Source organism: Canis aureus, chromosome 16 (assembly GCF_053574225.1).
Source record: "Canis aureus isolate CA01 chromosome 16, VMU_Caureus_v.1.0, whole genome shotgun sequence".
Lineage (NCBI taxonomy): Eukaryota > Metazoa > Chordata > Mammalia > Carnivora > Canidae > Canis > Canis aureus.
Window position 1 is genome coordinate 63,849,748 of NC_135626.1, and position 13,071 is coordinate 63,862,818.

The window sequence follows — 13,071 nt, forward strand, 5'->3', positions numbered from 1 at the left end:
GGCTCCTCAGACGGCCCTCCCCCCCCGGAGCCCCAACCCCGGAGGACAGGACCACGAGGGCCCACGCTTACCTGCCCGCCCTCGTCAAATGGGCCCACGTGGGAGAACCAAGCGCGAGAGCAGAACCAGGTGGGCATGACGACAGTGGGGCCGTGGGAAGTGAACACCTAGGAGCAAGAGAGACGGGCAAGGTCGGCCTGCAGCCCGCTGCCCGCGGGGGCCCTGCCCACGTGCCGGTCACGTCCACGTGGGAACAGACGCACACGCAGCTTCGCATCAAGACCAGAGAAACGGACCCGACGTGAAAAGCGCAGATGTGAGGGACGGGGTCCTCGAAGGACGCGAGCTGTGAAGTGACCGAAGAAACCGACGCGACGGATCTCTCCGAGGCCAAAATGATGGTTTAGACAGAAAAACTCAAACCCACGGCCCGCCAGGAAGGAGCGCCCGGGTGGAGCGCACGCCGGCAAAGCCCCGGGATGTCAGACCCTCAGAGTCATCCCGCGGGCAACACACCCCGACCCCACAGCCTGTCCCGTCACAAAACCACACACCAAGGGCCCTTGTGAAAGTAGTGCAGAAACCCTGTGAACGGAGCCCGTCATCCTGGGGCCCACGCCGCGACCAGGGACCGCAGGGTCGTGAGGGACACGGCACCGGTCGCCGGAGGCCGCATTCACAGGACAAGGACGGGCCCCACACGGCCGACAAAAGCCCACAGCTCTCCGTGAGCGCACGAGCCCACCGAGGCCCCGAGGGCCCCACCGGGTGGAGGCAACGCCTTCCCGCTGCGCCCTCTGCGCCCCAACCGACGCCGCGCTAGGCAGACCCGGAGCTGGGGCCAAAGGGCACCTTGTTCCAGGTCGGGGCGAACAGGGACAACGGGTTCACGGTGCCCAGGGCACGACCCTGCGGGTAGGAGGCCGGAGGGAGGCCTGGAGGTGACAGCCGGGTCCGCGGACTCCTGGGACACGAGACTCCGCACAACTCCAGCAGGTTTCTCTTGATTTCTTCTTTTTTAAGATTCTGCTTCTTTGTGAGCGGCCGAGCGAGAGGCAGGCTCCGTCCAGGACCCGGGGTCATGACCTGGGCCGAGGGCAGGTGCCCCTTCCAGGGACTCCTTACAGCGTCAGGCTGGTCTGCCTTCTCGGCCCCCCACCCGACCCCGCGGGCACCAGGCAGAGGCCTCGGGGGCGTCTGGCCACGCTTACGTTGGTCCGAGGGCCCGAGACGCCCTTCACCCCAGCCTGTGTGCCCTACAGCTGCGGGGCGCAGGTGGCCGGGGGCTCCTGGGTCTGGGGCCGCGCCCCTCCGTCCCGCCCCGGGAGCTGGTGTCCTGCCGAACCTGCTCAGTCCGAGTTGGGTGTGGAGTGCGTGTGGGGACGTCTCGGGTGCTCCCCGCGTGGCTGGGTTGTGCCCTTGGGGGACGGGCTTGGCCTTGGCACCGCCTAGCCCCCTCCTAACGCCCTAAAAGCCTCATAGGAAGGGCTTTCAGCTAACACGGGTGCGTGGGGAAGACGCCGCTTTAACGAGGTCCCCTCCGTTTTCCCTAAATCAGGAGGTGCTTTTCTTTTAAGGAAATATGAACAATGACCCTCCTTAAGCTAGTTCTGGGAAAAAGAAATATTTGGGGTTTTGCACAGCAGGGCTGGGACGCTCACGACGACCCCGCCTGGTCCACACCCCGGGCGCAGCGAGCAGGGGGCCGGGGCCTGGGAGGGGCCCCGGGTCCAGGGGCCACAGTTCCCCGACGTGACGACGGAGTGAAGCGAGTGAGGAAGGCGCATCTCCTTCGGTCCCGTCAGAAGCAGCCAGTTGTCCCCAAATCCAGGCCACACGGCCCATGGCCCTTGGTCTTGCCCCCGATGTCTATTCCTTCCTCATCCAAGGCCCGGGATCCCCTCACCTGAGACGCACCGTTTCTTGGCTTCTAGACTCTGAAGGTGTCACACACCTGAGCACGGAGGACGCCGGCTGCCCTCCAGGTGCCAGCGCCCTGACCGCGTGACTGCACGTGAGTGACGAGGACATCTCCCTGATTCTCCCGAGGGCCCACATGCCATCCTCTCCGGACTCCGCACCTGAGTCCCCGGCAAATGGTTCACGTTCGCCCTGGAGCCCGGGGATGGCGACACCCGCGGGTCCCCGAATCCCCAGACGAGGACCGCAGCGGGGGCCAGGCAGGGCGTCTGCAGGTGCACGTCCTCGTGGAGCGAAGGCCGTGCCCTCGTGGACCCGTCTCCCTCCGGCTGCGGGCGACTCGGGGACACCTGCTCCAGCCTCTTGCTGCCCCGGGAGCTCTGTGACCACCTGGGTGCCCCGCCCTGGCACCACCCACAGCCGGGGCAGGTCCTGGCCGCCACGTCGCCACGCAAGGTATGTGGAGCTGGGAACTGAGGATCAACGTGCTCTTCCTGAAAGGGCGGGCGGGGGAGCGGGTAGCGCCCTCCCGAGCCGTCCAGGGGCAGGGCCTCCCGAGGGAAAACTCCCACCTGCTCCCGCGCGGCCCTCAGGGGCTCCAGGTGCTCAGCCCCCCACCTGCCGGTGGCCGCTGCAGGGGCACCCGGGACGCAGGCTTTTCTCCAAAGAGCCACATACTAAGGTTTCAGGTCTCTCGGGCCACAGCTGCTCGGCGCGGCCACCATGTGCAAAACGGCGGCGACCGTGAACACTCCGGTGGCGGCGGACAACGAAACTTCACCCGCAGAGGATGCCGCTGACGGGACCGGCTGGGAGCCGGTGTGCCCATCCCGGTCTCGCCAGGGAGGCTTCGGCCGAAACAAGGTCGCGTCTCCATGACTCAGGCCTGGACCGGCCAGTGGCTCCCCAGCGACGGGCGGGCAGGGTTCAGGGGCCTCCGAGCTCTCCCGGTTCCACATTCCTGCGTGGCCGCGCACGCAGGTGTGCCCGGGGCAGAGGCAGGGCTGGGTGCACCTGAGGGAGAGCGGCACACCTGGCAGGTGTCTGCGGTGACAAGTCCCAGGAGTTCCTGGTCTCACCCCGATTCCCTTTTGACTTTGTGTCCTCCTGGTTCTGCTGTGTCCCCTACAAATCAGATAATCGAGTTCCTTAGACCTCATCGGGAGGAGGTGGCTCCCGGGAGGCTCGGGGTCGCGCACCCAGCCCACCCTCCGGAAGGCGCAGGAGGCGCACAGGTGTCAGTGGATCCCGGCAGACGCTGCGGCCCCTCGACGAAGCCAGGATGAGCCTTGGCACAACGAGCTCAGTTTTATTCAGGGGAGAAGCCTCGGAGCTAAAGGAGGAAGGATCCAACGACGCTCGCAGGCCTCGGCCTCTCACCAGGAAGCGCCGGGGACGCTTCTCCGTGCAGAAGAGTGGAGTCTGTGTGACTCACTTCCAGATTCCTGTGGTTTATTATTCTTATTTCTAATTTGCTGGAAGACTCTCTCTAGGCAGATAACAGACGTTCCAGGATCCTGACATTTTAACACCCACGTGGCAACAAGAAGCAGCTTTGATGTTCAATCCAAACTCCGCGGCTTCTGGGTTTGACGGAGAAGCAGCCGTTAGGAGGTTTCCTGTCCCGGGTGCGTCTTAGGAACCTGCTCAGAACCACTTCCCCACGGGCGGCTGCGGCCCGTGGACGTGCGGCACGACGCTCCCTTTCAATGAGAAAACGTGGAAAAATAGTGCAGCCCAGTGTGTTCCAGCCGCGTATGTCTGTGAGCGTCGAGGGCGGGTCAGAATCGGGGAGGGGGCTCCACGGTCTCCAGTCACCCCGGCGGCACCGGCCCCGCAGTCCTCGGCAGCCCCAAGCCCGGGCGGTGCTCTGTCCACACTGGCGGCGGCGGACAAGTGGCTCCAGCAACACGGCTTCCTTCGGCTGACCAAGCACGTGACAAAGGACAACCTATGTAAGAGGGCCCTGCCTTAATTATTTCGATTACGCTTACTTGTTAGGTCTCGTTAGCAATCAGGACTCGAATCTCGGGCTGAAAACGTGCCCCCTGCATCTCCACCGCGCCCTCGGCGTCGGCTTACGCGGCCCCCGCGCACCAGACACGCAGGCCGGGCCGCCCCGCAGCCCACGCTCTGATGCTTGGCGCTGAGCAGTTTCCAAGGCCTCGCGGCACTGGGTGGCGCCTAGCCGCGTCGCAGGAGCCTCGGGGCCCAGGTCGGGGGACCTGCAGGCCGACGGGAGGCTGGGAGCTTCCATGCCGAAGAGGGACTTTAAGTCCCCAGTTGGGAACGTGAGCGCACTTTCCAGCTCTCCGCCGAGTGTGCTGGGATCTTAAGAGAAACCTGACAGGCGCACACGTGTGTATCCTGACACAGTGTCCGTGAAAGGGCAGCACGTCCCTGACGTGTGGAACCCACGGGCTGGGCCCCGACAGGGAAGGACCAGGGCGTGGCAGCAGGGACCGTAGGCCTCGCGGGCTGCTGCGGCTGTGGCCACGCTCACGCATCCACAGGCGAGTGTGCAGCAGCCCGTCCGCGGCCCCGGATCACGAGGTGTGACGCCTCGAGGCCGCCTGCACCCTTGGGCAGCTTCACCTGCTGCAGGGGAGGAGGCGGTGCGGGGCCGGGCTCAGGAGGCGCCCCTGCCCCACACGGAAGGACGTCCTCTACTGAGGGGAAGCCGCCGGGGGCAGGAGGGAGCGGCATGGCCCCCCGCCCCACGGCCCGAGCCTGCGGATGTCCACGTGAGGGGCGCGCGGGCCACACGCCGGCCCCTTCCGACCAGTGTTACAGCAGCAGGAAGGCAAATCAGCTTCTCTGCTCCTCGGCCACCGGACCCTATAAAAGGCCGTTCATGGGATCTCCCTTCATCGTCCCCAACTGTGACGAGTTAACCCCAATGCAGACGCACCTGCTGCGTGGGGGCCTCCGCGTGGGTGGGGGCAGTGCCTCCCGGGGGGCTCCCTCCTGCAGGCCCCGGGATGGCTCCCAGCCCCCGCCGACACCGCCTCCCCCCAGGCCCAGGCGTCAGGGCCCCCGACCCCCCAGCGGGGTACCTGGGTGAGGAGCTGCTCCGGCGCCAGCTGGTTAATCCACCGCGTGTACCGCTCCGTGGAGTCGGGGGGCTCCCTCCTCACCTGACAACCGATGATCTGCGGAACCACAAGCCCGAAGGTCAGCGGCGGCTCCCACACCTGTGCACGCGCACCCGCCAGCGCCGCATCGGATCAGCCCGGGACACCCACTGGGCGCAGGGGACACGAGGGTGCCAGGCCGAGCAGCACCCTGGAACTGCCCTGGGCCTGGAGCTGTCATGGAGGACACCCCGAAGGTCACCGCCCGCAAGGTCACTCATCCGGGTGTTGCCGGTGGACATGAGTGTGGGCACAGAGTCCCACACGGAGCCCCACGTGGGCCGCCCGGGCGCCCGGACCACTTCCTGCGAGGCCGCCGGTGGAACGGGCGTCCCTGACGACGTGAGGCGGGGAGGGCACCGCGCGGGCTCAGCCTCGGGGCCAACGTGGCCCTTGCGGGCAGTGACCTTGGGGGGCGGTGCTGCGGGTCCCACCTGCGGCGAGTCCTTGGTCCCGTCTCTTCCCACGTAAGGGGTGACGCGGTCCACCTCCAGGTAACAATGTGCCCGCCCTCAGTTTCCACCAGCATCGTCTTTCCAGCAGATCACACGTCACGGAACAGCGGGTTCTCCTGCGTGGCCCGGAGTCGCCCAGGCAGGACGGTCCCCGGGAGTTCCCAGGGCCACTGGAGGAGAATCAGTCCGCGTACACCCTGTGAAGCTGCGTGCCAACACCCGGCACCACGGCTGACTGGTCCAAGGGCGACACGGCCGGGCCACTGCCACGGGGGCCACTGCCACGGGGTCCATGCAACCTGCACCGTGGCCATCGGAGGGCGCACGTGACCTGACCTGCTCCGTCAGGGGGACAGACGCGGCCCTTCCCGCTGCCCCCCAGCCGCACGGGGCCGCACAGGGATGCACGGAGGCACATGGGGGACGCACGGAGACTGCATGGGGGTGCACGGGGGTGCACAGGGATCACATGGGAACCTATGGGGGCTGCACGGGGATGCACGGAGGCACATGGGGGACGCACGGGGACTGCATGGGGGTGCACGGAGGATGCACGGGGACGCGGCCTGCATTCGCTGACTGTCCCGGGGGCTGAGAGTCGCAGGAAGCCACGGAAACTAGGATCTTAGGCCGTCGTGTTCTCCCGCCGCAGGCGGCTGGGGGCAGAACCACAGCCCAGGTGGCGCCCCGGGGTCACGGGGTGACGGCCTTCCTGAAGGCTGAGGGCAACCGCCCAGGACACGGGTCACGGGAGGCCTGCCCACTGTGTGTGGGAGCCCGCTTCCCCGGGCGCTCGCTCACCGCAGGGTCGCACAGCAGCTCCCACCGCGCCCGCACCCAGCGCTGGGAAACCGGGGAGTCAGACACGCTGAGCACACGCCGGCCCCAGGCTGGACACGGACACGCGTGAGCAGGCCGTGCTCACTGGGCAGGTGCGACGCTCACACGTGCGGGGGCGCCGAGGGACGCGTGCTCTTCCCCAACAGCGGCCACCTGGGACACACGCACCCAGAACCCGGTGGGTTGGCCCTGCCGCGAGCCCTCGCCCTGGGCTACTGTGGGCAGAGGGTCCCACAGTGGCGGTTACCCCCGGGTGGGACGTGGGTTCATTGAGCATAGTCTGTGTGTGCAGACGGAGACCCCAGGCCCCCTCGGCCCCTCTCCTGGAAGAGGCAGCACCTGCCAGGAGCACCCACCTTCCCATGGGGACTCGGTGCCCCCCAGGAAGGGTGTTCACAGGGCATGGCCAGGTCACCACCAAACCCCGCCCCCCCCACAGTGCTGCCAGGGCCACGGTGGAGGAGCCGTGATAGGAGGCATGCGACTGTATGGTGCTCCCGCTGGTCCTGCGGGGCAGCCCCTGCCCTCCCGCGCCCAGCTGCGCACCCACCAGGAGCCCCCCAGGGTCCCATCCCGCGCCCGTCCCAGAGCCCCGGCACGAGACACCCGGGACTTCTGCGGTCGGCCGGCAACGGGGGGGGGCTTGTGGAAGCGTCACCGTGTCACCCGCGGCCTTCACTCCAGATCATGTGGCCTCCCTGTAAACGGCCGCAGACAAGCGTGCATCCAGCATCATCTCCTTCTTTCCAAACAATCAGCAGCGGACGCAGCCAGCCGCCAGCTGCAAGCTAAGACGTCTGTAGGTCAGGCCTCACGGGGACACGAGCCCGGCCCACGCGGCAACCTGCTGCCTTTGCTCTGGGCCAGTGAGACGGACGCAGGAGCCAGGCCGTGTGTGCGGGGACGGGGTGGGGACACCGCGCGAGCCAGGGCCCCCCGAGCGCGGGGACGGAGCCCCACGGGATGTAATCACGGGGCCCACAAGACAAACTAACCTACAACTTCATACAGAAAAGTGTGAGCCGATGTTGTTTTCATTACAATTAAGACACGACGACAGTTGGCGTTTTCCCAACTTCCTTATGCCCCTCAACTTGGCGGCCGGCGCACCTGCGCGCAGAGGACCGTCCAGCACACACCTGAGCCCTGTGTCTCCGCGCTGACGACCCGGGGTCATGCGCTTCACCGCCCGCCGCAAAGTGCAGCACCTTGGGCCCGGCCACCGCAGGCACACAGCTGCTCAGGGTCCCGGGTCCTGAGCAAGGACAGCTGGCGGGGCCACCCTGGGGCCAGCGGGGTGCTGTCTGCGATGCTGCCGTTGCAGCTGCCGGGCCCAGGGAAGGAAGCTTCTGGAAGCCCAGTCTCTCCGTCCTCCTTTCAGATGTAAACCCAAGTCCCCCCAGACATACTTTCATTTTTTCTCTCCCCAACAAGGACACAGCACGGACGACACCCCGCAGGTGGGCGGCGGGCGGGGCGGGCCCAGGGCTGCACACCCTCCTCACGGGACGACCCGCACCCTCTGCCTCTGGGTCCACCCGTGGGGCCGTAGCTCCTGGCCACGGGCTGCCTTCCCGTGTCGCTCGGCCTGGCTCACGCGGAGCGTCTCGGGTGGTGTGGCGGGAAGGGCGCTGCTGTGTGAGCCGGCCCCCCGAGTCCGGGCCGATGGGGGCGCTTGCGGGGACACTGGGGCCGGGCTGCCCGCCGTCGGGGGGGCTCTAGTGGCCGCTGCCCTCGGCCCCGACACCAGGTCCCCAGGACACGACCTGGGCCGAGGGGCCCTTGTGAGCCTCCCACACGGCCCCCTTCCGGAAGCTTCCAGACCAAGGAGCAGAGTAGTCGCTTCTCAAGACGCAGCTGAGGGCCCGACCTGATCGGACTTATTCTTATTTCAAGGACACGCTTCCCTGAAAACGTGTAACGTTCAGCGGCCCAAGTGGCTGCGGTTCAGGACCCTGGGCCTTCGGGGCCCGAGGGCAGACCCGGGGTGCGTGCGGGCAGCGGCCGCCGAGGACGCAGCGGGAAGTCAGTGCTCCGGGCCCAACCCGGCTCCAGGAGCGGCGCCGAGCCCGCCCTCCGCTGGGTCCCACGCGCTCCCTGCAAATCGTGCCCGGTGCACGTTGGCCTCCCCGGAGCAGCTCTCCCGAGGGCCGGGGTCACCTGCCGAGCCCGCCCCGGCCCGGGACACACTGGGGGCGGCCTGGGGAACGTGGGGACCGTGTGGGGACGGGGTGGGGACGGGCGCAGGACTCACGCTTGTCGGGTGCCGGGTAGCAGCGTCCAGTTGCAGCCTCACCCTCTGGGGCATCATCACATCGTCCTGCAGCAAAAGACACAATTTAAACTCATAAAGAGCAAATCCCACAAATTAGAAAGAAAAAGACAGAAAACCCAACAGTGAAGTGGGCAGAGACGTGACAGGAGCCATCTGTGGGCGGGGAGACGCTGGCCGTCCCCACCAGGGCTCGTGCTCTGCCATCGGCTCCAGCAGCGCGCTCAGCCGAGGACACGCCTCCCGAGACGCGGCACCTTCACCCATTGGGGCAAAGGGTCGGGCGCGGGTCGTCCGGAGACGCCGGAAACGCCCCCGGGGGAGCCAGCGAGTGGGACGCCAGGACGCCGCCTGCGCCTCACGGTCAGCGCCGGTCACCAGTGCGACCCAGCTGCGGTGCCCGGACCGTCTCAGCAGCACGCGCGATGCCAACGCCGGGGGAGCCAGAAACCACATTCCTTTTTTTTTTTTTTTTTTCACATTCCTGAGGTGGAGCAAGGTCAGCCGGATGGGGCTGCGGACTGCGGGGAGCCCACCCCCCCACCGGCAGGAAGGAAACGCACGGGAGGGGACGATGGTGTGGGAACGGGAGCTGACGTAAAGCGCGGGGCTTCTGGGGTCCCGATCTCAGGGCCTGGTCGGCTAGCCTGGGGCCCTGGGGGGGACGCAGGGGAGCTGGGGGCTGCGGCAGAGCGGGGGGCACGGAGGTCACACCCCAGGTCAGCCCGGTCCCCCTGCAGAACGGGAAGGGCAAGGCAGCGGGGCGGGGACACGGGCCAATCTCCCTGGAAGGGAAGCGTGGCTCCCGTGTCCGGGGCCTCACGGAGACGTCCACGCGGGTGCCGACCTCCTCCAGCCGTCTGCGCCGGGCTCCACGTGGGGAGCGGAAGCTGCCAGCACCCGGCCACACGGTGTTTCCAGCAAGGACAGCTGGTCTCCCCGTGGCTGCACCGGCCCGGACCCCGCGTGGCCTACACCCCGGGCGCCAGACCCCGTCCCAACCTCCCCACTGAGCACTGGCCCCACGGCGTGGGAAGGGGCACCATGCACGTCGTGCAGGAGCGGGGCCGGCTCAGGCCCGTGCGCTTGGCCCCCGGAAGACGCGTGGGACGACGACGTGTCCACTCCAGGCCGTTTTCGATGACTCCATTCACAGACGTCACACACTCGTCCTTGGATGCTCATCAGGACCTTCTGCCCCTGGACACACGGAGCCAACGCCACCACCCCTGTCGTGCAGCCGAAGGAACGGGGTGTGCTTCCCCACGATCCCACAGCAGTTAGCTCTGGGTCGGCCTGAGCACGGGTTAACCGAGAGACCATCAAGGCCAACAGCAAAGATGCCCAGAACCCCGAGCTCCCAGAACATTCCAGGGCGAGCGCCCACCACCTCCTGAGGCAGGACAGCCGCGGCATCGGAGGCCCACAGCACGAGCCCGTGCCTGTGCCCACGCTGGCACCCACGCCTGGCCCGCACCTGCACACCTGCACCTGCACCTGCACCTGCACCCGCACCTGCGCCCGCACCCGCAGCAGCCGAGCCCCCGGAGGCGCCCACAGAGCAAACACTCAGGCCCCAGCCCGGCGTGCAGCCAAGTACAGCGACAGGTGGCAATAAACTCGATTCTCCGGCCCGAAGTCAGGCCGCATGTTAGTAACACAAGCAGGCTGCGCCTCGGACGCAGGCTGGGGGTTGGCAGGCCCGGGCGACAGGAGACTCCGGGACGGGAGTGCCCGGGACACAGCAACAGGAGGGGGACCAGCACGGGCGGAAGGGGCAGCGGTGAGAGCCGGGCACTCTGCTCCCACTCGCGTGCACCACCCACCAGCCTCAGGCGGGGACGTGCGACGGGGGGGACGTGCACATCCACCAGCCTCAGGCAGACACGAGCGACGGGGCTGGACGGTGGCGAGGAGAAGGCGCGGTCAGGGCAGACTCGGAGCTGCACAGACGCAGCCGCACCTGTGCCGCCAACCATGGGTTTCTCAGAAAACAACGAAAAAGAACAAACTAAACCAAAGGTAAACAGAAGAAAATAATAAAGATTTGAGCAGAAAGAGAAAGAAGGAAAACTCCAGAGCAAATCAGGGGAGACAATGATCGATACTTCGAAAACCACAGGAAATTCAACCTTTAGCTACACTGGAGACCAGCGAACTTGCACAAAGGGCCAGACGCTAAATATTTCCGTCTTTGTGGCCACATGTGCTTTCTGCCAATATTCTTGTGTTTTTATTCTTTTATTTTGTTTTTACAATACTTAAAAAAAAAAAAAAAAAAAAGACCATTTTTAGCTCAGAGACCATAAAAAAAAAAAGCTGCCTGTGGGTTTGGCCCGTGAGCTGTCATCTGTTGACTCCTGAGCTTGACAGAGAAGAGAAGACACAAGCAAGTAAAGGCCGGAATGAAAAGGAAGACAGCAGAGAAGGTGGGGGGCTCCCGGGGAAGGTGCGGGGCTCCCAGGAAAGGTGGGGGGGTTCCCAGGGAAGGTGGAGGGCTCCCAGGGAGCCCATATCAACTGCATGCTGCCAACCAGACACTTGGGGTGACGCAGACAATCCCTAAAAAGACGTGGGTTTCTGTAATTGAAGAAGAAACAAAATCTCAATAGACCCATGAAAGTATAAAATTACATATATTTAATTAGTAACCAAAACTCTCTCTCCACAAGAAAGCCCAAGTTCAGATGGCACGAGGAGCGAGTGCTGCCAACGTTTAAAGAAGAAAAGAGCCTGGCAGACTCAGTTGGTAGCACATGCGACTCTTGATCTCAGGCTGGTAAGCTCGAGCCCCACCTTGGGTATAGAGATCATTAAAAATAAAATCTTAAAGAAAAAGAAGAAATGGTATGCTGTTGCCTTCGCAGTCTCTGGAGAGGGAGGCGGCCAGCATCCGCCGGTACCCACACTAGACAAGGACGCCGAGCGGAAGCTATGGGGCGACACCGTGCCGCACACGGGCCGGGCGCCGGACCAGAAGACATGAATAAGACATTCTTCTAAAGAGACATCCTGATGGCCAACAGACACATGAAAAAGTGCGTGACATCACTGGGGTCAGGGAAATACAAATCAAAACTACAATGACAGGGAATCCCTGCGGGGCTCAGTGGTTTGGCACCTGCCTTCGGCCCAGGGCGTGATCCTGGAGACCCAGGATCGGGCCCTCTGCCTGTGTCTCTGCCTCTCTCTCTCTGTGTCTCTCATGAATAAATAAAATATTTAAAAAATAATAAAATTAATTTCTTTAAACCTACAAAATAGTTTATGTGACGTCACCATTATATCAAAACACATCAGATTATTCTCCTGTATCATTGGTGAGAATATAAAGTGGTTCAGCTACTTTGGGAAATGGTCTGGCAATTCCCGCAGATGCTAAACACAGCGTAACCCTGTGGCCCGGCAATGCCACTCCTGGGTCAACACCCACGAGCACTGAACACGTCTGTCCACACAGGAACTTGCACAGGGATGTTTGTGGCCACCTTCTGCATAACAACCAAAGGCAGAAACCACCCAAGAGCTCATCAAACGGTAAATGGATACACAAAATGTGGTCCATGCACACAGTGGACCGTGTCGCCACAACAGGAAGAAACTAAGCTCTGACACAGGCTGCAACGTGACGGGAAAGGAAAGGACACCGGTCAGTCACAGAGACCAAACCACGTTGGTACCACTCACAGGAAGGTCCAGAACGAACAAGCCCCAGAGACAGAAAGGGGGCCCGTGGGCCTGGCTGGGAGCTGCAGGATCAGGAACGAGAGCTCATCACCTTGTGGCGATGGCAACGTCCCCGAATTAGACAGTGGTGGTAACTGCACAACAGTGTGAACGTACTAAAAATCACTGAGCTGTACACCTTAAGTAGGTGGATTTTTTTTTTAAATGGGTGGATTTTATGTGAATTATATCTTAGTAAGGCTGATAAAAAGATGCCTTTTGGAAACCAAATGCCAAGGTATTAATTTACTGAAGGATTGCAAGCCCCCTAGTATGAAAGCCATGCGTGGCTACCGAGATAAAGAAACGAATGTTTCTTTCTATGTTCACTGTTAGGAAAACTGAATACCATAAAAAAAGTCAGTCTTCCTGTAACTGATATGTGGATTCAACATGATTCCAGTCAAAAGCTTCATGGGAGATTCTGTGAAAACTAACAAATGTCTCTGACATCCTTTTTTAAATGTAGGCTCCATGCCCAGTGCGCAGCCCAATGCAGGGCCTGAACTCATGACCCTGAGCTCAAGGCCTGAGCTGAAAAACACCAAGACTAATCTATATGTTGCCCACAAGAGACTCATTTTAGACCTAAAGATACCTTCATATTCAAAGTGAGGGCATGGAGAACCTTCTATCCTGCTAATGGACATCAAAAGAAAGCTGGGGTAGCCATCCTTTTATCAGACAAACTAGATTTTAAACCACAGATTATAACAAGAGATGA

The 13,071-nt window shown here is 63.3% G+C and overlaps 1 protein-coding gene and 1 long non-coding RNA gene across 15 annotated transcripts in view; one reads left to right on the top strand and one right to left on the bottom strand.

Moving 5' to 3' along the window:
• QTGAL (queuosine-tRNA galactosyltransferase) overlaps positions 1-13,071 on the bottom strand; it is a 49,759-nt gene that overhangs the window by 11,015 nt on the left and 25,673 nt on the right. For 10 of the 14 annotated variants that reach the window (XM_077854755.1, XM_077854754.1, XM_077854753.1 and 7 more), the window contains 3 exons: positions 8,604-8,669; positions 4,977-5,072; positions 72-167 (listed from right to left, as the gene is read on the bottom strand). In XM_077854755.1, the coding sequence (XP_077710881.1) occupies positions 72-167; positions 4,977-5,072; positions 8,604-8,669 (258 nt within the window). Of the gene's footprint in view, positions 1-71; positions 168-4,976; positions 5,073-5,488; positions 5,537-8,603; positions 8,670-13,071 lie in introns of those variants that run through there. The other 4 variants (XM_077854758.1, XM_077854756.1, XM_077854764.1 and 1 more) reach the window with 2 other exon arrangements.
• On the top strand, positions 9,105-12,481 carry LOC144287246 (uncharacterized). Its single transcript, XR_013355099.1, has 2 exons — positions 9,105-11,050; positions 11,294-12,481. It is a non-coding gene; the product is annotated as an uncharacterized LOC144287246 (long non-coding RNA).